The following is a 24,650-nucleotide window of genomic DNA, read 5'->3' as shown; positions in this document are numbered from 1 at the left end:
ACAGCAAACCAGGAAGTGGGTAAGCTCCTAAAATTCTAACTTTAAAAAAAATGTTAGAGAGAGCTCTCACATGGGGAAAAATCAAACCTGAAATAAAAATGAACAAACTTTAAAAAATATTTTTTAATTGATAATTTGACTTTATGCAGTGTTATACTTAAGTTTTTCAGGGCCATAACCTTTGTTTAGTAGTCAATATGCTATTTTAAAAAATGCCAACATCCCCAGCATCGAGGCATTGACCACGTTCAATCAGCTTCGATGGACGGGCCATATTGTCCGCATGCCCGATACTATACTCCCAAAACGAGCACTCTACTCCAAGCTACATCATGGCAGGCAAGCCCCAGGAGGGCAGAGAAACCACTTCAAGGACACCCTCAAAGCCTCCTTGAAAAATGTAACATCCCCACCGACTTTTGGGAATCTCTGGCCGAAGACCGCTCAAAGTGGAGAAGCATTTAGGTTAACCCTAACCCTAAATGTCGAGAAGGTGCCGAACACTTCGAGTCTCTTCTCCGGAAGTACGTGGAAGCCAAGTACAAACGGCAGAGCATAGGACAAATCAAGCACTCCACCCACCTGTCCCTTCAACCACCACCTGCCCCACCTGTGACAGACTATAGATCCAGCATTGGTCTCATCAGTCACCTTCGAACTCATTTTTAGTGTGGAAGCAAGTCCTCCTTGACTCCGGGGGACTGCCTAAGAAGAAGAAAACCCTGGTTATGCCTAATCTCTTTGGGTCTAACGTTTAATGGGATATTTAACTCTCATTACTGAGGAAGAGCCGAAGTTTTTGATAGTTTCACTGATTGCCGTCTCTGAATTTGCGGTCTGTCATTCCGTGCTCGGCTGCGCATACCCTAAATCCTGAGTTTTAAAGGCGAAAATGACGGTGAGCGCTACCAGTTCGCCATCATCGGGACCGCAAATTCCACACGTGTGTGTGTGTGAGAGAGGTACTGCGGCGAAATGCTACGTATGAGGGAGAGATGCAGATTGCAATTGCTCCTGTGGAACTACAATACCCACAATGCATGTTGCCAAATGACGCAAAGAAATTCTAATATCAAACGTAAAGTGCGAGTGATTTCCCCCCAGCATTCTGTCATTAAATAAGAATTCATTGCAAATGGTGGTGTATGCAATGAGATGCTTTTTATATTGAAGGCTGAAGTTTTTTTTTGCAGGAGTTACAGGGTGTTTGACTTGTTTCAATGCTGAGTTTGGGCACTGCTCCGACTCCAGTCAGCCAGCCAGGCCCAGGTGAAGGTGAAGGCCCTCCTATTGAGGTGCAGATCACTGGAGCCTTGATTGTGAAAACACTGGCTGGGCACTGCTGCGCTAGTGGTGGATGGGGAAGGAAGAACTTACTTGCAGATTAAGGAGCAGGCGAATGTATCTGCGAGTTCTGTATCTATTTAAAATATGTAACAATGTTACCTTGCGTCAGCCCATGTGCTACATTGTTTCAGGAAGTTGTTCGCTCTCAAAGTAATCGAATTATTTAGTCTGTAGCCATCAAAAGCCACACCAAACTATTCGTGCAACACCACTCTAGATCCACTGGTACATTACAAAATATTTGATTTTTGGTTATTTGTGGAGTGTGTTGACGGATTGAAATGTTGCCTTCGATTAGATACGGGAGTGAAGCCTAACTTGCATTCTGATAACTTCTCAACTGAAATAGTGTCCCACACGTCCTTTTGCGTCGAAGCAACGATATACTGGTCGGAACTGTGCGAACGGTCGCACAACAGACAGAAGCAGCAGCGTAAACTCCGGCGTTGCCCCTAGTGACGTTTCGCACTGCGCACAATCGGCGTGAGACGCTGCGTGATGAGGGAGCGCCTTGTCCGCAGCTTACTTCCAGCAAAGCCTTCACGTTCATGGCAGAACAGTCGAGTATTACCTTTCAAAGGCGATATTGCAGTGTTTTAAACGCAAATTCCGCCTCGCTTGCAGAGGCGGCCGCGAGAAGGAAGCTGGACTGAATTTGCTGCCTCTCTCAACTGCAGGTTTCTTGTCAGCTGGAATTTTATAATCGTCAGGCCCGAAGAGCTGAGTTTCTACCGTTGTGAGGGTGGTTGTGACTGTCAGCGCGCACTGTGAACAGGTACAGGCTAATTCTGCACTTTCGACTGACTCTCATGTTGCCACTGAGTCGACCAATACTGATTGCGTAAACCGCCTGTGCATTTGTTATTTATAACCCGAACGGAGGCGTTGAACTTGTTCACATGTCCTGTACTCGCAATTCATTTTGGGATTTGTAGTTTTTGTTGCATTCTTGGGGGGACACCTGTTGCATTGTTTCGAGTTGAGGTAGACCCTGATCAATGACCTTTATTAACTTCTATGTCTTGTACTGTCTGTCAAATTATGTTTATAAATTAGCCATAATTCAGGAAGAGAAAGACCAGGAAACAATAAGTGCTTGTTTCTTTTGGAAATATTGGGCTCAATTTTGCCCAAAACTTTTTTAGCATATTGCCAGAGTTGCACCCATTTTTCTAGGCCACAACTGCTCCAAAATTAAATGTGCCAAGTTTCCCTGCTCGTTTTTAAAAAAAAAAAAATTGGAGCCGTGCAGTCTGTCCTGCAGCCTCGGGCGGGGGGAGCCAAATGCCTGTGCTGAAACGATGCCGCTCCTTCTGCGCCTGCGCGGAAAAAAAGGATGTTTTTGACGTGATTCCTATGGGCGTGCATGTGCAGTACAGCTCCCGGTCTGCAATCGGCTATTTTTAAAGAGCCAGTTGTGTGTGAGAACTTTAATTCTCATTGGAAAAATTAGAGCTGCAATACAATACTCAACATGGTGCAAGGACCAAGAATTTCTTGCAGGATGAAGTGGAGGCACTAGTTACTGTAATGGAGGGCAGATGGCAGGAACTGGACACCAGCAGAGGTCACACAAAAGTTCCACCCAAAGAAATGAAGAAACACTGGAATCAACTTGCAAAAGATTACTGTGCAATGGTGACCACCCTGAGTTCTGGAGACCAGTGCAAAAATAAATGGCAGGACCTTGGGCAAGTAGTATTTTCATTTTTCAATGGAATTGCAATTGTAAATGTCCCACCAAGCATAAAGACACCCTCTCTTTAAAAAGTTGTATTTTCATCTTTGCAGAGGAAAGTGGCACACAACAAATGAGGAGGAACTCGAACAGGAGGAGGCTCGGTAAATCTGCAACCAGTGACACCCTTGGAAGAGAGGATTGCTGCTTTGATGGGTCCTGCCTGGAGAAAAGCAATCAGTACTGCACAAGCTGGGCCCGCACTCGAGGGAGAGGGTAAGTCCTGCAAATTCCAGAGTCTGGCTTTGCTAAATGTTAAGTACTGTGATGGCTAGCCATGCTTCGGTTCCTGGGGATGTCTTCCCTCAGCTATGCTTCAGTTGATGGAATGTGCTATCATTCATCGTGGTCCTTCAAATCTGCCTGCTGCCTGTGCTGTGTGAGCCTACTCAGGCCACTCTGCCCCCTCTTCTGCTAACCATTTGTCTGTTCTGTTAATACAGTTGAGCATCCCGAATTCAGCAACCTTGAGACCGAGGCCGAGCCAGTTTTCAAATGGTTCCGGACTTTGGAACGTCTTTCTGACGTTAGGAATCCGGAAACACCCAAGCCCAGGGTTTGGGTATTTCCGGATTTCGGAACGTAGAAAAAGGGAAGGTTGCTCTCCGAGGAGCTGTTCGGGTCACCGGCCCCGTCCAGGAGGTCGTTGGGTGGGGCCCCGCCACCGTGGAGCTGTTCAGGCGGGCCGGTGAGGAGGCCCTGAGGTAAGGTCAGCGGCGGCAAGGTGAGGCCCGAGGTTCTGCACCTCAGGAGAGCGTGGTCGAACTCTTTTCCCCTCCTCACCCTGGGAACATTTTACAGATTCCGGACGACCCTACCACCAATCTGTCCGGATTCCGGAACTCCGGATTTTGGACGCTCAACCTGTACTTTGCAGAACTTGAGGCCAACCCTGACACTGCAGAAGGAGATTCAGACGAGGACAAACCTGAAGAGGAGAACATCTTCCAATCTCACCTTCCAGACAAAGAGCATAAGGGGGAGGGGATGAATTAAGTCCCCATTGTTGTGCTCACTTTGGAGGAGGCGCGGGTGCTGCCCATTGAGGTGCTAGCCGCTGCCTTGAGTAGCGGGTTTGAGTGTTGGTGGGACATTGCATGGTTTCTCGCCGTCCAAGGCTGGGGATTTCAGTGGGATGCAGCGAGGCACACCCAGGGCCCCACCATCAGCGGCTGCGAGTCCCACTGGGATGTTGCGAGCCACACCCAGGGTGAGAAGGGAAATGAGCGATCGACTGCGTTCTCCTGAGGTGCAGAATCTAACAGATGTGGTTCACGTGATGGCAATGAATGCGTTGAGCATTGACCTTACCTGATCATTCCTGGACACCATCAGTGGGGTGGGTGATGAGGTATCAGGACTGTTGGGTGAAGTAACAACACTCTCTCGAGAAATGGGAATGCTGTCCGGGAACATGAAGGAGGGATTATCTCAGCCAGCAGAAACAATGTCAGTGCACATGAGGGAGGGAATGTAGCAGGTAGTTGACACACATTTGCTCAACATGAGGGAGGGCATGTCACAGGTAGGTAAGACATTGTTGGCGAACATGAGAGAGGAAATGTTGGAGGTAGTTGAGACACTGTCTGGGCACATGAGGGAGAGAATGTTGGAATTAGCTGCTGCAATAAGGGAACATGCCCAGACCCAGTGCCCATTGACGGAATCAACCATCACTCCCACTCGAATCCCCCAGACCAGCCTCTGAAGAGGCCCAAGCCGGGCCTTCCATTTTTTACCGGCTGCTCCCCCTGCCACCCGCCCGCCCTAACCCACCACCCGAATCAAGAAGTGCACATTACCAGAGAATAAGAATAAGCTTGGTACCAACCAGAGAAATGCTGTGCCACTGCCTGCGGGCAGAGGTGGTGTCGCCAAGAACAAGTGCAGCGGGCAGTCTTGGAATAAAGTGGAGGAGAGATGGGTGCAGTCTTTCTTTGCTGCTGCTGTTGTTACTGTTGTAACTGTTCTCAAGCCAAAAGATTTTTGTAAGTTATGTAAATTTACCAGTTAGTAAAAGTGAGTAAGTGATAAGTGAAAATTTTAAAGTTTGATAACAAGAATATTTTTATTTAAGTTAAGTACAAACAAATGATAAACTTTTGAATTAAAAAATATTTTAAGTTATAACTGAATCATTGCCATTATTTGTTTGCTTATTAACAACTTTTCGAAGTAAAAAATCATTCCATCATTTGTTCCATCAACACAACATTACGGAATAGGTCCAAACAGTAAACATGGTCCATTTTCAATAGTTGCCCCTGAGCCTTCAGGCAGAAAACCGTTCACGGATGAGCTGCTGGCTCAAGGCTTGAGCAATCGTTAAAGGGGCACGACAGCCCGCCTTCCTCTGCTGTCATGGAAATGGGTGGTCTTAGTGATGGAACAGATATTAGATAGGAAGCTCAATACATGATCAAATATCACACCAAGGCTGCGAACAGACTTGGTCAAACTCATACAGTTGCCAGGGAGAAAGATCGAATCAGTGAAAAGGGAACGGAGGTTGTGGTGTGAACCAAGAACAATGGCTTTGGTTTTCCCAATATTTAATTGGAGGAAATTTCTACTTATCCAGTGCTGGATGTCAGACAAGGAATCTGACAGTATAAAGGCGGAGGGTATCAGCATACATGTGAAAGCTCACCTTGTGTCGCTTGATGATGCAGAACTGGGTGTCATCAGCATACATGTGGAAACTGACGTGTGTTCGGATGATGTCGCCGAGGGGCAGCATGCAGATGAGAAATAGGAGGGGCCTGAAACAGGCTGCGCTGTACCCACTGAACTGGCAACAGTGTAATCAGCCAGAGGTGATGGTGCGGGATCGGGAAGAGAAGCCATTGCATGTGATTCTATGGCTACGGCCGGAAAGATAGGAATGGAACCAGGCTAGTGTAGTCCCATCTAGCTGGATGACAGTGGCGAGGTGTTGGAACAGAATTTTGCAGTCAACTGTGCCAACGATCGAGAAGGACGGAAAAGGATAGTTTATTTTTATCGCAGTCAATTAGAACGTCGGCCCGGAATTTGTATTCTGGATGACGGCGAACTGGCAGCGTTCGTTGTCATTCCGCCTTTAAAACTGATCACAACTTCAGGACTTGGTGCATGTGGAAATCCCGAAGTAGCGGTCATTCATCGACAGTTCTGAAACAGGCTGCGCTGTGCCCACAGAACCGGCAATCAGCCATAAAAGCAGAAAATGCTGCCGGCAGCATCAGGAGGAGGAGGAGGAGAAAGGAGGAGGAGGAGGAGGAGGAGAAGGAGGAGCTACCTGAACCTGGAGCTCACCTGACTCCGCCTTACCTCAACTTATCTGCTGCCAAACCCTCATGCATGCCTTTATTACCTCAAGACTTGACTATTCCAATGCACTTCTTGCCAGCCTCCCTCGTTCTACCGTCTGTAAACTTGTCATCCAAAACTCTTCTGCCCGCGACTTAACTCACCCCAAGTCCCACTCACCCATCTCTCCTGAGCTCGCTGACCTACATTGGCTCCCAGTTAAGCAGTGCATCGATTTTAAAATTCTCATCCATGTTTTCAAATTCCTCCATGACCTCGCCCCTCCTTATCTCTGTAATCTCCTCCAGCTCTATAATCCGCGTAGATCTCTGCGCTCTACTTATTCTAGCCGTTTGAACATTGCCGATTTTAATTGCTCCACTATTGGCGGTCATGCCTTCAGCTTCCAAGGCTCAAAGCTCTGGAATTCCCTAACAAAATCTCTCCACCTCCTCTTTCCTCCTCTAAGACGCTCCTTAAAACCTACCTCTTTATCTGCCCTAACATCTCCTTGTTTGGCTCTGTCTATTTTTGTTCTTTTGTTGCTAACGCTCCTGTGGAGTGCGTTGGGACATTTTATTATGTTGAAGGCGTACATAAATATAAATAGTTGTTGTTAAAGGGACGTCCTGCAAATAGTGACCATAATATGATTGAATTTGATACTATGAGAGGGAGAAGAGAGTGTCACAAACCAAGGTTGCACTCTGAAGTGCTGAAACATAAATTGACCATACTAAACTGCCTGACCTGTTAACTGGTTAACTTACAGAAACCTAGTCAAGAAAAGCTTCATTAGTTAAGTTAAGCTTAATGTATTGTAGTTAAGTGACCATAGTCAACAAGTGAGGGAGAGACCTTCAAGTAAACACTCTAATCACGGTATTAAAGCAAAAATGAGGCAATTCAATTACTAAAATTAATCATAATTGGGAGATACATCATTTTTCAATGTTTTGTGTTGTATAAAGTATTAGTTTAGACCTTCGAGTTACTGAGAGGGAATAAGTGGTGACCAATTTTTTTTCAAAATGTTTTGAGTAGATTTCATTGGTCACCTTATCTCTTTCAATTTTCTTATTGGTAGGTTCTGGTAGGTCAAATGGGATTGGTTGTTTTAATATGTCTTTTGCAGTGTCTCTGTCAGTTTTCTACCTGTTCACTTGGCTTTTGATGTGTCTTTACTGCTGTTTTATGTTGATCCTCTCAACAAAGCATGATGGTGAAACAATATCTGAGCCAATTAATTAAATAAACAATGCTGGAGCCACAGAATGAAATGAGCAATACAAGAACCACAAAATTACATAATTAATCTCAGAGCCACAGAAATATCAGGGCCAGAAATTATGTAAATAACATTGAAGCCATGGAATTGGATAAATGCAGCTGCAGAATTAAATTATTTCAGTGCCAGGATTTCATTAGATGTGTAATATCGGAATCCACAGAATTAAATCAATAACATTGGTGTCATTAACAACCCATTAGGAACATGTCCCTATAGCCCTGTACTGCTGCACATGTGCCTTGCTGCTTACCTCCTGCCGAACACGTCAATTAATTTATGTTTTTCACAGAATAATGGTCACAATTATTCAAACTAGAGGTTGAACCTCCCTTATCTCCGCGATACTCCCTTATTCGGCACCGTCCCTCGTCCGGCACCATTCCCAGCCACCGGGTGGCGCATGCTCAGAACTCCGACATGAACAAATTGAAGTCCTTCCTCGCTGCCGACTCCCGCAATCGCTGGCCTGACCCCGCGATCCACCGCACCCTCCACGATCTCTCTGCCGCACTCCCAGCCCCGAGCCAGCGAGCACCGATATCCCCCTGCTCAGTACCTGTACCATCCAATTTAACACGACCTCCCCTCGTCTGGCAAAATCCCAGGTCCCGAGGGTGCCGGATAAGAGAGATTCAACCTGTAGTAAATAGCTCTAATGCACCCACAAAACTCAAAGTTAATAACTGTAAATCATTGGCCCTGATATATTGCATGTGACATAAGATAAAACAGTGGATCCTCTGACTCTCCAGAAGCAATTCAACAGGAAATTAGTTTATAAATGTTCTGTATAATGCATGCCACCACTCGCTTCCTATAGCACGTTTGTGTAACACTTAATGTAATGCTTCTGTATCATAATCAAAGACAAATTTATTCTATTCCAGCCCTGACTTCCATTATCTTAGGAGCTGCAGCAGACATGGGTAAGTAAGTAAGTTAAAACAATTAATGAACTCCAAACTAGATGTACATGTAGGAAAGCTCAATCTTTTTAAGGATTTCAGCCCCCCCATTCCTCTTCACCAAGTAAAGAAAGAAAGACTTGAATTTATATAGCGCCTTTCACGACCACCGGATGCTTCAAAGCCAATTAAGTACTTTTGGAGTGTAGTCACCGTTGCAATGTGGGAAATGGGTATCAACCAATTTGCACACAGCAAGCTCCCACAAACAGCAATGTGATAATGACCAGATAAACCTTTTTTTGGTTATGTTGATTGAGCGATAAATATTGGCCAGGACACCGGGGATAATCTCCCTACTCTTCTTCAAAATAGTGCCATGGGATCTTTTATGTCCACCTGAGAGAACAGACCAGGCCTCGGTTTAACATCTCATCCGAAAGACGGCAGCGCACCACTCCCTCAGCACTGCACTGGCGTGTCAGCCGTGATTTATGTGCTCAAATCCTGGAGTGGGACTTGAACCCACAACCTTCTGACTCAGAGGCGAGTGTGCTACCCACTGAGCCACAGCTAACACTCTTGTACTCACATTAACTTACGCATTTTCTACCTGCTGCACTTGGTTCCGTGTTTTTTTTTGTGGATGCAAAGCTGTCTTAAATTGCTGTTTCATCTTCCCTTCTCCAACAACATCAATTCCACACTGCCTCTAACTTGATAATCGACCTGTCAGCCAAACAAAGCTAGGCATGCAGAGTAACCATACCTTCTAGACTTAACAGGGCATACCACAATATTGTATTTTACATGGTGTAATATCCCTGTCCTTATAAAACAGGACACTGTTCACTAGTTAGTGAGTTATCAAACAGGACAGTGCTGTTGCACTATCTGATTTGGCACAAATGAGCAGCCAGTGAGTGATGGAAAGTGCTAAAGAGACCCTATGGAGCAGGGGGACAAGAGAGGGAGGCTGTGTGGAGTGAGAAAAGGCAATCTTGTCAAGAGATTAAGGTTGGGGGATACAGGCAACACAGATTTTTAGAAATTGTGTATGGAAAAAGGGTATTCCTGGCTCTGCTTGGAGCTGGAAGGACTGTTGCTGGGCTGTATATAATGAGGGAAAGGGAGAACTTCTACAAAGTTTGAGGGGGGGGGGGGGGGGAAATTGAGGTTGGAGGCTTCCTTCGTACGAATGCCTCTGACCTGAAAAAAAAATCTACAAAAGTACCTGATGGTCCTGGAGGAAGATCCCGGTCGGAGGCCTAGATTTGCTGTGCAGCACATGGGGCGATGCCTTTCAGGTATGGTACGTACATACGGTACGTACGTATATACAAGCTGGAGTCACGTGGGCCTGGACCACCAATCACCATGCAGTATTCTCATTGATAAAAATGGGGGCTCTGTTTATACGGACTCCCATTACTATCAATGAGGAAAAACCCCTAAAACACCGAAACACAGCATAATAAATAAATAAAACATCTTGCATATTTAAAATTAATTGAAATTAAATGTTTGCAAAAAATATATATTTTTTGGATTTTTAAAAATCTTTTAATAGTGTTAAGAATAAAATTACCTTAATGAACAAGGTTTTTAATATAAAAAAATTAGTGTTTAAATTTAATTTTTATGTTTTAAAACTCTTGCGTTGGTAAAAGTAAGCTATACGCCTGCTTTTACCAGGCGTAAAAGTTTGATGGACATTCGCTGGGCAAGAGTTGGGCACATAGCCCAATCTCTCCCTCGTGGATGTCCTTTTCCCGGGGATGCAGAGGATCTGTCAAGAGAAATCTTGACAGATAAGAAAAGCCGGTTTTCGGCGCATGCGCATCGCACCCGAAAACTGGCTTTTGTGAGGCCTCGCCGGTTCCGTTCGCACTTCCGCATGGCCGGAATTTTCGGCCCAGTGATTTGGTCGAGAGAGATGTACAAATGTGACCATGAGAGCAAGAGGGATAATGTGTGTGAGTGAGTGATACAAACAGAGAGACAAACCAATTAAAGTTCAACCTTGCATTTATATAGACTTACGTAACCTCAGTATATCCCAAAGTGCTTCACAGTCAATGAAGTACTTCTGAAGTGTCATTACTGTTTGTAAGCAAATGTTGCCGCCAATTTGTGCACAGCAAAGTCCCACAAACAGCAATGATATTATGACCAGATAATCTGTTTTTTGTTTTGTATGAGGAATGAATGTATGCCAGGACACTGGGAGAACTACCATACTCTTCTTCTTTGAAAGATAACATGGGATCTTTTACGTCCATCTGAACAGGCAGATGGTTTAAAGTCTCATCAAAAAATAACTTTCGATTGGGGAGAAGCAGAGAGGCACAATTTTCATTTCTGTTGTCAACAATGCAACAAGAGATCAGCTAGTTAGTTTACACAATTTTGCTCAATTGATTAAAAGCTTGTGCAGAAAAGATTGTAGGAGTTTCAAGAAAAGGCTAATTGTTGTATCTTCTACAGGACTAATAGTATAAAAGAACAAATATGTAAGAAAGAAGATGTCAGTGCAACAAATCGGCGAGGAAGTCAAACTGTAAGTTGTAGATATTTTTCAGTGTCTTGAGCTGAATTTGCCATTATAGAAACATAGAAATTTACAGCACAGAAGGAGGCCATTCGGCACATTGTGTCTGTGCTGGCCAAAAAAGAGTTATCCAGCCTAATCCCACTTTGCAGCACTTAGCACTGTAGGTTATGGCACGTCCAGTGCATATCCTAGTACTTTTTAAATGTGATAAGCGTTTCTGCTGCTACCACCCTTTCAGGCAGTGAGTTCCAGAACCCCACCACCCTCTGGGTGAAAAAAGTTCTTCTCAACTCCCATCGAAACCTTCTACCAATTACTTTAAATCTATGCCCCCTGGTTATTGACCCCTCTGCTAAGAGAAATAGGTCCTTCCTATCCACTCTCTCTCTATGCCCCTCATAATTTACTACACCTCAATTAAGTCTCCCCTCCTCCTCTGATTCAAAGAAAACAACCCCAGTCTATCCAATCTTTCCCCATAGCGCAAATTCTCCAGTCCTGGCATCATCCTTGTAAATCTGCTTTGTATCCTCTCTAGTGCAATCACATCTTTCCTGTAATGTGGTGACCAGAACTGTATGCAGTACTCAAGTTGTGGCCTAACTAGTGTTTTATACAGTTCAAGCACAACCACCCTGATCCTTAATTCTATGTCTTGGCGAATAAATGCAAGTATCCCATATGCCGTCTTAACCACTTCATTTAATTGTCCAGCTACCTCCATGGATCTGTGGACATACACCCCAAGGCTTCTCTGTTCCTCTACGCTTATTATTCTACCATTTATTGTGCATTCCTTTGCCTTGTTAGTCCTCCCCAAATGCATTACTTCACATTTCTCTGCATTGAATTCCATTTGCCACCTGACCAGTTTCTGCTCAGCTGACCAGTCCCTGCAGTCTACTGCTTTCTTCCTCACTATCAACCACGGACAATTTTTGTATCATCTTCAAACTTCTTAATTATACCCGTTATATTGAAGTCTAAATCATTGATACATACCACAAAAAGCAAGGGACCTAAAAACAAGGGATCTCATACTGAGCCCTGCAGAACTCCACTGGAAACAGCCTTCCAGTCACAAAAACACCCATCGACCATTACCCTTCTGCTTCTTGTCGTTGAGCCAATTTTGGATCCAACTTGCTGCTTTCCCTTGGATCCCGTGAGCTTTTACTTTTCTGACCAGTCTGCCATGTGGGACCTTGTCAAAAAAATCCATATAGACTACATCAAACGTGCTACCCCCATCGACCCTCCTTGTTACCTCCTCCAAAAATTCAATCAAGTTAGTCAGACACAATCTTCCCTTAACACATCCACGCTGACAGTCCTTGATTGATCCATGCCTTTCTAAATGATGATTAATACTGTCCTTCAGAAGTTTTTTTCAATAATTTGCCCACCACCGAGGTTAGGGTGACTGGCCTGTAATTATTCGGTCTATCCCTTTTTCCTTTTTTAAACAATGGTACAACATGAGCAATCCTCCGGCACCACACGTAGCCAGAGAGGATTGGAAAATGATGGTCAGACACCCAGCTAGTTCCTCCCTTGCTTCTCTTAACAGCCTGGGATACATTTCATCCAGGCCTGGCAATTTATCGATTTTCAAAGATGCTAAACCCATTAATATTTCCTCTCTCTGTTTATCTAATCTAATATTTCACACTCCTCTGCCTTCACCTCAATGGCTGTGTTGTCCCTCCCTTTTGTGAATACAGATGCAAAGTATTCTTTAAGACCCATACCCCCCATGTCTTCTGCCTCCACACACAGGTTACCTTTTTGATCTTTAACAGGCCCCAATTTTTCTTTAGTTATTCTGTTGCTCTTTATGCCTTTATAAAACATCTTTGGGTTTTCCTTGACGTTACTTGCCAAGATTTTTTTCATGCCCTCTCTTTGCTTTCCAAATTTCCTTTTTTAATTTCACCCCTGCACTTTCCATACTCCTCTCTGCTTTCTGCAGTATTTAGCTCTTGGTATTTGACATAAGCTTCCCTTTTTGGCCTTCTCTTGCCCTGTACATAGAAACATTAGAAAATAGGAGCAGTAGTAGGCCATTCAGCCTTTCAAGTCTGCACTGCCATTCAATATGATCATGGCTGATCCTCTATCTCAACTCCATATTCCTGCTTTTACCCCATACCCCTTGATGCCTTTTGTTTCTAGGAATCTATCTATCTCCCTCTTAAATATATTCAGTGACTTGGCCTCCACAGCCTTCTGTGGTAGAGAATTCCACAGGTTCACTACCCTCTGAGTGAAAACATTTCTCATATCGGACCTAAATTTCCTACCCTATGTCCTGAGACTGTGGCCCCTTGTTCTAGACTTTCCAGCCAGGGGAAACATCCTCCCTGCATCCAGTCTATTTAACCCAGTCAGAATTTTATACGTTTCAATGAGATCCCCTCTCATTCTTCTAAACTCTAGTGAATACAGGCCTAGTCGACCCGATCTCTCCTCATACGACAGTCCTGCCATTCCAGGAATCAGTCTGGTGAACATTCGCTGCACTCCCTCTATGGCAAGTATATCCTTTCTTGGATAAGGAGACCAAAACTGCACACAATACTCCAGGTGTGGTCTCACCAAGGCCCTGTATAACTGTAGTAAGACATTCTTGCTCCTGTACTCCAATCCTCTTGCAGTGAAGGCCAACAGACCATTTGCTTTCCTAACTGCTTGCTGCACCTGCATGTTTGCTTTCAATGAGTGGTGTACAAGGATATCCAGGTCCCTCTGTACATTGACACTTCCCAAGCCATCACCATTTAAATAATACTTTGTCCTTATGTTTTTCCTACCAAAGTGGATAACTTCACATTTATCCACGTTATACTGCATCTGCCATGTGTTTGCCCACTCACTCAACCTATCTAAATCGCCTTGCAGCGTCTTTGCATCCTCCTCAACAACTCACAATCCCACCTAGTTTTGTGTCATCAGCAAACTTGGAAATATTACATTTGGTTCCCTCATCCAAATCATTTATTTATATATCTCCCTGTCAATTAACCAATTTTCAATCCATGCCAATACATTACCCCCAATCCTATGTGCTTTAATTTTGCACACTAACCTCTTATGTGGTACTTTATCAAAGGCCTTCTGAAAATCCAAATACACTGCATCCACTGGTTCTCCCTTTATCTATTCTCTCACTTTCATCCTCAAAAAACTTCAGTAGGTTTGTCAAGCTTGATTTTTCCTTTCATAAATCCATGTTGACTTTGTTTAATCCCATTGATATTATCTAAGTGTGCCGTTATCACATCCTTTATAATAGACTCCAGCATTTTCCCTACTACTGATGTCAGTCTGTAGTTCCCTGTTTTCTCTCCCTTTTTTTTTAAATAGTGGGATTATATTTGCCACCCTCCAATCTGCAGGAATGGTTCCATAATCTATAGAATTTTGGAAGATGACAACCAATGCATCTACTATTTCCATGGCTACCTCTTTTAGTATGCCCCTTGATATCCAGGGAGCTCTAGATTTGGGAGTTCCACTCTTTTTTTTCTTTGTGGGAACATATTTGCTCTGAACCCTCACTATCTCCTCCTTGAATGCCTCCCACTGCTCTATCACTGATTTACATTCAAGCAGCTGTTTCCAGTCCACTTTAGCTAAATTACATATTTCCTTCATAAAATTGGCCTTTCCCCAATTGAGAACTTTTACTCCTGGTCTATCTTTGTCGTTTTTCAAAATTACTCTAAACCTAACTGAATTATGATCACTACCACCAAAATGGTCTCACATGATGCCCCTTTCACCTGCCCAGTTTCATTCTCTCAACCTCAGTCCAGAACCGTGCCCCCCCCCCCACCCTTGTTGGACTTGCTACGTTCTGGTTTAAAAAAAGTTCTGAATGCATTTTAAGAATTCTGTGCCCTCTATATCTTTTACGCTGACTATACCAGTTAATATTAGGGTCGTTGAAATCCTCATTCTTACTGCCCTTTTATTATATTTTGCAATGGGATATGAATGAGGTTAAATTTTGCATTAATAACTTCATGTTGCCTTTGCTACATTACATTACATAGCAACATCAATGCCTGTACAACATATCTTTACTGAGCTCTGCAGACCAAGATGGTCCTATTTTTAATCTCTGGTCTTTGCTGAACTAGTTATGTACCCAGAATAGCAGCATGAGCATAACATTTGGCCTCTATATCTCCAGACTTGGTTTGGGGATGGGAGGCAGCGGTATCTGCCCAAGTTCATAGGATTACATAGGATATACGGCACAGAAACAGGCCATTCGGCCCAATCAATCCATGCCGGCATTCATACTCCACTCGAGCCTCCTCCCATCTTCCCTCTTCTAACTCTATGGGCATACCCCTCTATTCCCTTTTCCCTCATATGCTTATCCAGCCTCCCCTTTAAATGCATCCATACTATTCGCTTCAACCACTCCCTGTGGTAGTCAGTTCCACATTCTCACCACTCTCCGGGTAAAGAAGTTTCTTCTGAATTTCCTATTTGATTTCTTGATAACTGTCTTATATTGAAGGTCTTTAGTTTTGCTCTTCCCCACAAGTGGAAACACTCTCTCTGTAAACCTTTCATAATTTTAAAGACCTCTATCAGGTTATCCCTCAGCCTTCTCTTTTCAAGAGAAAAGAGCCACAGCCTGTTCATCCTTTCCTGATGGGTATACCCTCGTATTTCTGGTATCATCCTTGTAAATCTTTTTTTGCACCCTCTCCAGTGCTTCTATATCCTTTTTATAACATGGCAACCAGAATTGTACGCAGTACTACAAATGTGGTCTAACCAAAGTTCGATACAAATTTAGCATGACTTTTCTATTCTATCCCTCTAGAAATAAATCCTAGTGCTTGGTTTGCTTTTTTTTATGGCCTTATTAACCTCCATCGCTACTTCTCGTGATTTTGTGTATTTATACTCCCAGATCCCTTTGCTCTTCTACCCCTTTAGATTCTTATTTTCCAAGTAATATGTGACCTCCCTATTTTTCTTACCAAAATGTAATACCTCACACTTGTCTGTGTTAAAATTCATTTCCTGCTCCTTTTATTGCTCTTCAGTAGCTCCTGAATGCCTGTGGATAGCAGATGAGAATAAGAGTGCAGGTGATGGTAGTGGGTTTAGCTTTAATTTCAAAGAAAAATAAAATTTCCATCAATTGCTAAGTTTGCCGGTATCTTTTTGTGATATCCCAGTGGGCCAGAATGTTTTTGATTTGGGGGGAGGAGATAGATTCCAGCTCAAGCCTGGAACACTGGACAGTAGCATTAATGTCTTTCGAGTAGAACAATATTGAGGTGAGCAAAATCATGCAGTGAGTAAAAATGCACCCAAATATCTTTGTTGTTATCTTTTTTAAATTCTTTAAATGTTTTATTGCTCATTTAAAGGCCACATAGAACCAACCTATACATTGATGTTGCATCAACGTTATGGCCTATCGTATACTCTCCTGACTATAATATCTCATTCCTGGGCCTGGAAAAACTTCATCCTTTTGATTCGGGAAAGTGGGGGAAAATTGTCAACTTTTTAAAAGGTATGTAATTTTGTAATTTTTTTACTTTTTTTGATTTATTTAAAGTGTTTTAGGGAGTAAAGACATTTTAATTAACCAATTTGCTCAGAAATGATATTTTGCTTACCTAGTTGTTTCACACACAAATGTTCAGAACATAGGAAATTCAATGATAAGTTTGAGAATTACTGGGCCGTTCATAGAAACATAGAAAATAGGTGCAGGAGTAGGCCATTCAGCCCTTCTAGCCTGCACCGCCATTCAATGAGTTCATGGCTGAACATGAAACTTCAGTACCCCCTTCCTGCTTTCTCGCCATAACCCTTGATCCCCCGAGTAGTAAGGACTTCATCTAACTCCCTTTTGAATATATTTAGTGAATTGGCCTCAACTACTTTCTGTGGTAGAGAATTCCACAGGTTCACCACTCTCTGGGTGAAGAAGTTTCTCCTCATCTCGGTCCTAAATGGCTTACCCCTTATCCTCAGACTGTGACCCCTGGTTCTGGACTTCCCCAACATTGGGAACATTCTTTCTGCATCTAACCTGTCTAAACCCGTCAGAATTTTAAACGTTTCTATGAGATCCCCTCTCATTCTTCTGAACTCCAGTGAATACAAGCCCAGTTGATCCAATCTTTCTTGATAGGTCAGTCCCGCCATCCCGGGAATCAGTCTGGTGAACCTTCGCTGCACTCCCTCAATAGCAAGAATGTCCTTCCTCAAGTTAGGAGACCAAAACTGTACACAATACTCCAGGTGTGGCCTCACCAAGGCCCTGTACAACTGTAGCAACACCTCCCTGCCCCTGTATTCAAATCCCCTCGCTATGAAGGCCAACATGCCATTTGCTTTCTTAACCGCCTGCTGTACCTGCATGCCAACCTTCAATGACTGATGTACCATGACACCCAGGTCTCGTTGCACCTTCCCTTTTCCTAATCTGTCACCATTCAGATAATAGTCTGTCTCTCTGTTTTTACCACCAAAGTGGATAACCTCACATTTATCCACATTATACTTCATCTGCCATGCATTTGCCCACTCACCTAACCTATCCAAGTCACTCTGCAGCCTAATAGCATCCTCCTCGCAGCTCACACTGCCACCCAACTTAGTATCATCTGCAAATTTGGAGATACTGCATTTAATCCCCTCGTCTAAATCATTAATGTACAATGTAAACAGCTGGGGCCCCAGCACAGAACCTTGCGGCACTCCACTAGTCACTGCCTGCCATTCTGAAAAGTACCCGTTTACTCCTACTCTTTGCTTCCTGTCTGACAACCAGTTCTCAATCCACATCAGCACACTACCCCCAATCCCATGTGCTTTAACTTTGCACATTAATCTCTTGTGTGGGACCTTGTCGAAAGCCTTCTGAAAGTCCAAATATACCACATCAACTGGTTCTCCTTTGTCCACTTTACTGGAAACATCCTCAAAAAATTCCAGAAGATTTGTCAAGCATGATTTCCCTTTCACAAATCCATGCTGACTTGGACCTATCATGTCACCATTTTCCAGATGCACTGCTATGACATCCTTAATAATTGATTCCATCATTTTACCCACTACTGAGGTCAGGCTGACCGGTCTATAATTCCCTGTTTTCTCTCTCCCTCCTTTTTTAAAAAGTGGGGTTACATTGGCTACCCTCCACTCCATAGGAACTGATCCAGAGTCAATGGAATGTTGGAAAATGACTGTCAATGCATCCGCTATTTCCAAGGCCACCTCCTTAAGTACTCTAGGATGCAATCCATCAGGCCCTGGGGATTTATCGGCCTTCAATCCCATCAATTTCCCCAAAACAATTTCCCGACTAATAAAGATTTCCCTCAGTTCCCCCTCCTTACTAGACCCTCTGACCCCTTTTATATCCGGAAGGTTGTTTGTATCCTCCTTAGTGAATACCGAACCAAAGTACTTGTTCAATTGGTCCGCCATTTCTTTGTTCCCCGTTATGACTTCCCCTGATTCTGACTGCAGTGGACCTACGTTTGTCTTCACCAACCTTTTTCTCTTTACATACCTATAGAAACTTTTGCAATCCGCCTTAATGTTCCCTCTGGTACAGCCCACATCTTCGCTCCCTCAAGTCCAAGGGACGCAGACTTGAATAGATATAGCGGACGACAGGTTTAGCCATTCACTGTAGATCTGGCTGGACCACATGAAGCATTGTCGGGTCCTACTCTTGTCCGCCAAAACTGTTCACTATTCCAAAATCATCTGGAATGCAATGATAACCCCTAGCTACTAATTTTTACTGTTAACTATCTTCTTAAACCGCTCTCCACACTCCCCTTCAACAAGTGCAAGGAGCATCTTGTCTCTAAGATTGATATCATTGGATCAGCTGTCTCTGCCAATTCCTTTCCTTCCCCTCCCCTCCCCCTCCAGCCCACCAGGCCAAACTTCCTCTAAGGTTACCCCCTGCCCTGACCTTGCATCTTTCTCCAGTTTCTTTCCAATCTCCCCTCATGACCTCTCCATGCTCATCTTGTCCATGAGACCCGATTCCTGCTCCTTCGACCCTAATTCCATTAAACTGTTGACCACACAACTTCCTTTTCTGGCTCCCAGGTTAGCTGGCATTGTTAACGGTTCTCTCTCCTCGGATACTGTGATCATCTCCTTCAAATCTGCTCTCATCGGCCCTTTCCTCAAAAAAAAAAACAATCCTTGACCCCTCCACCCTTGCAAACTACCACTCCATCTCCAACCTCCCTTTCCTCTCAAGTCCTTGGATGTGTTATCACCTCCCAAATCCGTGTACATCTTTCCTGGAACTCCATGTTTGAATCCCTCCAATCTGCTTTCTGCCCCTGCCACAGTACCGAAATGGCTCTCATCAAAGTGACATCCTTTGTGACTGTGACAAAAGTAAACTACCCCCCCGTCATTCTTCTTGACCTGTCTGCAGCCTTTGACATGGTTGACCACTGCATCCTCCTCCAACGCCTCTCCATCACTGGGTGGGACTGCACTTGCCTGGTTCCATTCTTATCTATCTAATCGTAGCCAGAAAATCACTTGCAATGGCTTCTCTTCCAACTTCTGCATCGTTACTTCTGGGGTCCCCCAAGGATGTATCCCTGGCCCCCTCCTATTTCTCCTCCTATATGCTGCCCATTGGTGACATCATCTGAAAACACGGTGTCAGTTTCCACATGTATGCTGACAGCACCCAACTCTACCTCACCACCACTTCTCTCGACCCCTTCATGGTCTCCAAATTGACACACTGCGGGTCTGAAATCCAACACTGGAAAAGCAGAAATTTTCTCCAATTAAATATTGGGAAGACCAAAGCCATTGGGCTGGGTTTTTGGTTGTCTAACGGTTCAGTTAACGGCCAGAAGGAGTGTTAATGGGAGCGTAAGAAGTTACTGACTGGGAGCGCAGTGTTTATCGCCCTGACTGAAAATTCATTAGAGGCTGACCAGGGGTACAAACCAGTAGTGCCTGGCTGCTGCTGATCACTCCAATCCTGACGGCAGTCCTGGTGCAACAACCACGCTTGCGCCCTGGTCAGTAAGTTAGGTGTAGCCGCCAAGAATAACATCTGGAAAAACAGTCGGTACAGACTTGCAGAGTCGTTAACTGATGGCTACTTAAAGGGATGAGGAAGCGCTTCCCTCGGAGGTCACAGTCAGTGCAATATTTACACACAGCATGGTGGTGAGTCTCTAAGTTTGCAGCGGCAAGCTGAAATAAGAGGTCAGCTTGAGAAAAAGTGATTTTGAAAACTTTACTGAGTGCATTACTATGCAGCGCCTCTAACACTCAGCTTTTCCCGGGATCTGAATCAGAATTCAGCGCATGCGCAATGACTTGGTTAAATTTAGCACCGGCATTTTTGTTGGCATCCCCCCAGCTCTGGTGTGCAACGGTTGATTTAGCGCCCCTTTCAGCTCTTTGACCGATTCTGACGAATTTTTGGACGGAGAGCGCAAACGTTCTCAAGGTGCGAAAATTACTGAATTTCTCCCCCATTGTCTTTGGGGCCCCAACACAAACTCCGTTTCCTAGCCACCAAATCCATCCGTCTCCCTAGTATCTATCTGAGGCTGAACCAGACTGTTTGCAACCTTGGTGTCATATTTGACCGTGAAATGAGCTTCCAATCACACATCCGTGGCATAACTAATAACCTATTTTCACCTCTGTAACTTTGCCCGTCTCCACCCCTGCCTCAGCCCTTGCTGCAGAAACCCTCATCCTTGCTTTTGTTATCTGTAGACTTGACTGCTCCAATGCACCCTTGGCTGGCCCCCCACATTCTACCTGATGCTTGGGGCCCTAGCTATTCACAATCTATATCAATGATTTGGATGAGGGGACCAAATGTAATGTATCCAAATTTGCTGATGATACGAAACTAGGTGGGAATGTAAGTTGTGAGGAGGATGCAAAATGGCTTCAAGGGGATATAGACAGGCTAAGTGAGTGGGCAAGAACATGGCAAATGGAATATAATGTGGAGAAATGTGAAGTTATCCACTTTGATAGGAAGAATAGAAAAGCAGAGTATTTTTTAAATGGTGAGAGATTGGGAAATATTGGTGTTCAGAGGGACCTGGGTGTCTTTGTACATGAATCACTGAAAGTTAACATGCAGGTACAGCAAGCAATTAAGAAAACAAATGGTGCATTGGCCTTTATTACAAGAGGATTTGAGTATGAGTAAAGTTGTCTTACTGCAATTATATAGAGCCCTGGTGAGACCATACCTGGAGTATTGTGTACAGTTTTGGTCTCCTTACCTAAGGAAGATATATTTGCTATAGAGGGAGTACAGCGAGTTCACCAGACTGATTCCTGGGATGGGGGATTGTCCTACGAGGAGAGATTGCGTATACTAGGCGTATATTCTCTAGAGTTTAAAAGAATGAGGTGATCTCATTGAAGCATACAAAATTCTTACAGGGCTTGACTGGGTAGATGCTGGGAGGATGTTTCCTCTAGGTGGGGAGTCTAGAACCAGTGATCACAGTCTCAGAATAAGGGGTTGGCCATTTCGGACTGAGATGAGGAGAAACTTCTTCGCTCAGATGGTGGTGCGCCTTTGGAATTCTCTACCCCAGAGGGCTGTGGAGGCTCAGTCTTCGAGTATATTCAATCAGAGATTGATAGGTTTTTGTATATTAAGGGAATCAAGGGATATGGGGATAGTGCAGGAAAGTGGAGTTGAGGTAGAAGATCAGCCATGATCTTATTGATGGCGGAGCAGGCTTGAGGGGCCGAATGGCCTGCTCCTGCTGCTAATTCGTATGTTCTTATGTACCCTAAATAAACTTGAGGTCAGCCAAAACTCGGCTGCCCAGGTACTAACTCGCACCAAGTTCTGTTCACCCATCACCCCCGTGCTCGCTGACCGACATTGGCTCCTGGTTAAGCAACACCTTGATTTCAAAATTCTCATCCTTGTTTTCAAATCCCTCCATGGCCTCATCTCTCCTTATCTCTGTAATCTCCTTCAGCCCCACAACCCCCCCCCCCCCCCCCGAGATATCTGCACTCTCAAATTCTGCCCTCTTGAGCATCCCTGATTATAATTGCACAACCATCGGTGGCCGTGCCTTCAGCTGCCTGGGCCCTAAGCTCTGGAATTCCCTCCCTATACCTCTCCGCCTCTGTTACCTCCCGGTCCTCGTTTAAGATGCTCCTTAAAACTTAACTCTTTGACCAAGCTTTTGGTCATCTGCCCTAACTTCTATGTAGCTTGGTGTCAATTTTTTGTCTTATAACACTCCTGTGAAATGCCTTGGGATGTTTTACTACATTTAAAGGTGCTATATAAATACAAGTTGTTTTATTGCTCTCCACTCCTAGAGGAAGGTGTGCAGTATTTGCAATCTTGCTAGAGATGAGTCCAATTTTAAGCAACTCCTTGGTACATGTTTTAGTAAAAACACAAATTTGAAAAGATCTTTGCAAATCATGACTTTTATTTCTCTCGTATTTGTTTACTTTTAGAAGAGCAGATGATAAATGATGAGACCATTGTAAAGGCCCTAGAAGCGCAGGAAGATGACTTGTTGGTTGTACACACAAAGCGGTATCTCAATAAACTCAAGGTGACTTGTTTTCAGTGCCTCCTTCCTGATTCTCAACTGTGGATGGGTGGAAATCTATCCATTGAATTAAACTGAAGCAATCAATATCCAGTTCATTAAATCATATGCTTATCACGAGCCAACTGGGGAAAACATGTTAGTTTACATCAGTAGAGAGGTTAAATATTTATGGAGATGATTTTAAGGTGTCTTCTATGTGCTCAGTTTTTAAAAATTCTGCCTTAATGTTTACAGGACATTAGAAGAGTCTAGCTTCTGAAAAATAAAGTACTGTAAGCCAAACTCTTACTTTTGGTCAGTGTTGTCTTTAACCCAAAAATAGAATTGATTTTTGTATTTTTATTTTCTAATCTAATAGGAGCTTGGGAGAAACATGAAATGTTCTGATGAACAGAAATACATATTAATTGCTTGGTTTTGCCTCTTGAAGCCTTTTTAAATAAATATAATACCACCCCTCCCCCCATGTTATCTTATCAGATTTTAACTAACCGCTTCCATTTGCCTTGTACTGAGAAATAAATCAAATTGACCCACTAGTGGGCCGAAATGAAACTAATAAGCAACAAAGTTGCAATTGGATTGGTCAGTACTATATTTGGGATATAAATTGTATTCCACAGATTGTCTTGCATTAAGTAAATAAATTACATTTATTTTAAATGCGAATAGTATTAATATATGGATTGTGGACTCATTCTGGTGATACTGTGATTTTTGTTTGCCTCAATGCTGCTTTTTCTCATCTTTGAAAAAGTGGTTTGTGAAGATTGTGTGGTACGAATATGTTTGTTCTAAAAAAAAAAGAAGCCAAGACGATCATTCTATTTTAAATTTGAATAGTACACATTACATTTGGCTTATCCGTGCAGTGGTGCTTAAACTGTAAGCCACGTCTCACGTGACCTGCCAGGTAGGAGCATAATGCGAGACCCAATCAGTTCTTGTGATCTGTTGCTGCTTTCTGCCCGACTCTTATGATGCAGCTACTCCCTACCTGCTGCTAATGCTCCCATCACTGGTACCACACCCAATCTCCTTGCACTTCAGTTTCTCTCTACACAGCATGGACACTTACAAGAAATGTGTGGCGGGAGGTGAAAGGGAGAGTGTTGATGAGAGAAATGTCAAAGTAAAATAATGGAGACAAATAGAATCCTAAAATAGTGAAGAAAAGGGGGGAAAGGAAAGTAAAAGGGTCGAGAGAAGAACAAAGGAGTGAGCAAGAAACCAAAGGAAATAGGAACATACAAAGGGTAAGCAAAAGGAGGAAATATGGGAAACATTGGAGAGGAGGACAGAATGAAAGGCAGAGAAACAAAAGTAAAGGAGGAGAATGGATTTTTAATTTGCAGATTTGTTGGTTGCAGTATCCATGTGCTGTAGGGGGATTAGACACTGGAATAATTATAGTTGGGCCTCGTAGCCTGGTGTGAAAAAGTTTCAAAATCATTGAACTACAAAGCAGTCAACTGCGGTGTATTCTGGGACTGGATCATTTAATTCTGCCACATAGGGGCCGAAATTCAGGGTCCCACTAAGGCCCATTAATGCCAGTTTGTGCCGGCCATGTGGCAGAATCCAATGGCCGCCGCTTTGCCGTCAACTGGTCGCCACGACCAAAATTAACCTCGTGAGTTTTTGTGCCGTTCTGAGCTTCCACCCTGATCGGCCGATTTCCATGGCGGTATGGGGCTTGTGGCAGTGATGATGCCATCAAAGTGCGCACTGCTGCCGTGCCGCCGAAAGACTTTAATTTACATATTGATTGGGCTAACCAAACCGGTAGCAATACAGTGGAGGAGGATTTCCTGAAGTGTATTAGGGATGGTTTTCTAGACCAATATATTGAGGAACCAACTAGGAAGCTGGCCAACCTAGACTGGGTGAAGTGCAATGAGAAAGGACT

At 43.8% G+C, this 24,650-nt stretch overlaps 1 protein-coding gene across 3 annotated transcripts in view; it reads left to right on the top strand.

Moving 5' to 3' along the window:
- The first annotated feature begins 1,290 nt into the window (after window positions 1–1,290).
- hdac11 (histone deacetylase 11) overlaps window positions 1,291–24,650 on the top strand; it is a 143,619-nt gene continuing 120,259 nt past the window's right edge. Inside the window, exons 1-5 of one of the 3 annotated variants that reach the window (XM_070895342.1) lie at window positions 1,291–2,122; window positions 8,555–8,593; window positions 11,060–11,132; window positions 16,529–16,677; window positions 22,641–22,741. In XM_070895342.1, coding sequence (XP_070751443.1) covers window positions 11,098–11,132; window positions 16,529–16,677; window positions 22,641–22,741 — 285 coding nt within the window. In that variant the 5' untranslated portion in view covers window positions 1,291–2,122; window positions 8,555–8,593; window positions 11,060–11,097. Of the gene's footprint in view, window positions 2,123–3,200; window positions 3,302–8,554; window positions 8,594–11,059; window positions 11,133–16,528; window positions 16,678–22,640; window positions 22,742–24,650 lie in introns of those variants that run through there. The other 2 variants (XM_070895343.1, XM_070895345.1) reach the window with 2 other exon arrangements.

Source organism: Pristiophorus japonicus, chromosome 12 (genome assembly GCF_044704955.1).
Source record: "Pristiophorus japonicus isolate sPriJap1 chromosome 12, sPriJap1.hap1, whole genome shotgun sequence".
NCBI lineage: Eukaryota > Metazoa > Chordata > Chondrichthyes > Pristiophoridae > Pristiophorus > Pristiophorus japonicus.
The sequence above is the reverse complement of the archived record's forward strand: the minus strand, read 5'-3'. Positions and strand labels throughout refer to the sequence as shown.